The 2032-nt window shown below is 37.4% G+C and overlaps 1 protein-coding gene across 1 annotated transcript; it reads left to right on the top strand.

The window, feature by feature from the left end:
• Positions 1–174: 174 nt before the first annotated feature.
• On the top strand, positions 175–1617 carry LOC108633087 (MD-2-related lipid-recognition protein-like). Its single transcript, XM_018038072.2, has 4 exons — positions 175–371; positions 988–1113; positions 1194–1360; positions 1467–1617. Exons 1-4 carry the CDS (start codon positions 260–262, stop codon positions 1548–1550), a joined length of 489 nt encoding a protein of 162 aa, XP_017893561.1. The 5' UTR covers positions 175–259; the 3' UTR covers positions 1551–1617.
• The last annotated feature ends 415 nt before the right edge of the window (positions 1618–2032 follow it).

Genomic DNA, 2032 nt, shown 5'->3' on the forward strand with positions numbered 1-2032 from the left:
ATGGAAACAGATTGGGACCATCGACGCCAATGCTGTTTCTCAAATTTAAACTTGTCACGCTGTTGCGGACGGGATTTTACATACCCGTACATGTGTAGCTTCTTAAGATACAATTTTAATTTACCGACGATAACCCCCTCGCTCCGTACGTATTTAAGGTTTCTCGTATCGCAGCCGGAGCTCCGAGTACTCGCAGTCCGTAGACGAACGCTGCAATATTCGTTTCTCGTTCACACCGCGAAGAACCGTGCCGTCGACGATGACCCGCGATAACGTGACGCTACTCTCGTTTATTTCCTGTCTCCTCTTCTTTGGATTGTACAACGTCGAAGGAGAGCTCATCCAGTGGCGGCCGTGTCCTTATCCCAACGGTAAGCATCGATTTTTCTCCTTTCAATCAATTTTCCGAGGTTGTTCGACACCCGTAAGGTCAAGTTAATTAAGCGACGTAAAATCTGTGTCTAACTTGAAGTTGTATCAATTGTAATCTTAATGATTTTATTCAATCCATGTGTAAGTTGTAGGAAATCTCCGTTTATTACTTCATACTTACGTTATTCTAATATTGGACTTATTGGACTGTAAATTGTTAAGCTACTAGTCAGTTTTAAAACAGTGTAGTTCGCAAAACTTGCAGACCTATATTTCTTAACCTATCCTAACCTAACCTATACTTTTTCCTGAGAAAATTCTCAGACATGTCCAATTACTCTACGAACATGTCAGAATTTTCTCAGATTTTTCGTAAGGCGGTAAATAAGGAAAAACCTCAAAAAACTGATTTTACGAATTTTCCCGATTACTAACCCACTGGTTGAAATATAGGGCTAAAAAGTGGAGTGAATGTTTATTTTTTGTTAAGCTATCGATTGGCGCAAACGGCGCTTCATTCGGCTCAAGGGCACTTTTGATCCCCTTATCCAGCTAGGCCCTTTAATTAGTGATAATATGAAATAATTCAAAGTCCATTTATTTCTTTTATCAAAGCTGCTACTGCATCGAATTGTACGATACATGAAGTGTACGTAGACCCGTGTGAAGACGCTGCAAGTGGCAAACCATGTAACTTCAAAAGGGGAATCTCCGCGAACATGACATTCCATTACACGCCTTGTAAGCATTTTCATATAGTTACAAGCAGTTCAAGTCCTGTCAGTTTACGAATTAATGATAATAAATTATATTTTCTTTAGCATTCTCGTCAGAGAGCATACAGGGTGGAATATATTGGACTATCGATTCGATAGACATCCCAATTCTGAGCGTGCGTTCCAACCCTTGCTCATTGACCACCTGCCCCCTCGAGGCTGGCCAGAAGAACATATACCACTTGGAAACGACTGTGAGAAGATATCCACTCGTAAGTATTGTATTAGAGAAAAAATTGCTTACAATCCAACTCAGTTTTGAAATAATTCCAAGTAGAGAATATGTGCAAAATTCTAAATGTTTAATTTTCCTTTCAGCGAGAGTATGATTTAAAATGGAGAATCTGGAACGATCAGCAGGAAGAGTGTTGTTTCATATATCAAATTACAATAACTAGATAAGAAACATTGTAACAGTAATAACTCGCGGACGATAATAAAAAGATTACATTTCGATTATTTTACTCAATTCGATAAAATTTAATGGTAGAACCTTTCCTCGTCTCTTTCCATGTTACTTTTTTACATATATATAAAATAGTACTTTGTTTAGATGTATTTCGAGTAAAAAGAAATCTTCCAGCGTTATAAGCCTTGATACTCTCTTTAACTGATTTATTATAGTCGTTCCTTCAATCAGTAACAATTGTCCAACGCTCGTTTGAATCAATTTATCGATTCCTTCTATTACATACCAATGAAATACACATCTGATGAGGCAGAGATCGAATAATAAAATATTGCACGAAATATTTTGTAAAATAGTCGAAGTGATAGATTTGAATAATAGAATAGAACCCTCCTTCAAAACCCTCTATTAATGTTCATTATTGCTTGACACAGTAAAAAGAAAAAAGAGATCGCTGCGGATAGGATTCGAACCT

The sequence above is a fragment of the Ceratina calcarata genome, unplaced genomic scaffold (genome assembly GCF_001652005.2).
Source record: "Ceratina calcarata isolate Rehan_Ccalc_2016 unplaced genomic scaffold, ASM165200v1 scaffold182.2, whole genome shotgun sequence".
NCBI classification, from domain to species: domain Eukaryota; kingdom Metazoa; phylum Arthropoda; class Insecta; order Hymenoptera; family Apidae; genus Ceratina; species Ceratina calcarata.

What these genes read in the sequence shown, in the direction of transcription:
- LOC108633087 (XM_018038072.2), top strand. Translation starts at nt 260, where the DNA reads ATGACCCGCGATAACGTGACGCTACTCTCGTTTATTTCCTGTCTCCTC. An exon ending in GACATTCCATTACACGCCTT is followed by an intron (nt 1,114 to 1,193) that starts GTAAGCATTTTC and finishes TATTTTCTTTAG; the next exon opens with CATTCTCGTCAGAGAGCATA. An exon ending in CTGTGAGAAGATATCCACTC is followed by an intron (nt 1,361 to 1,466) that starts GTAAGTATTGTA and finishes TTTTCCTTTCAG; the next exon opens with CGAGAGTATGATTTAAAATG.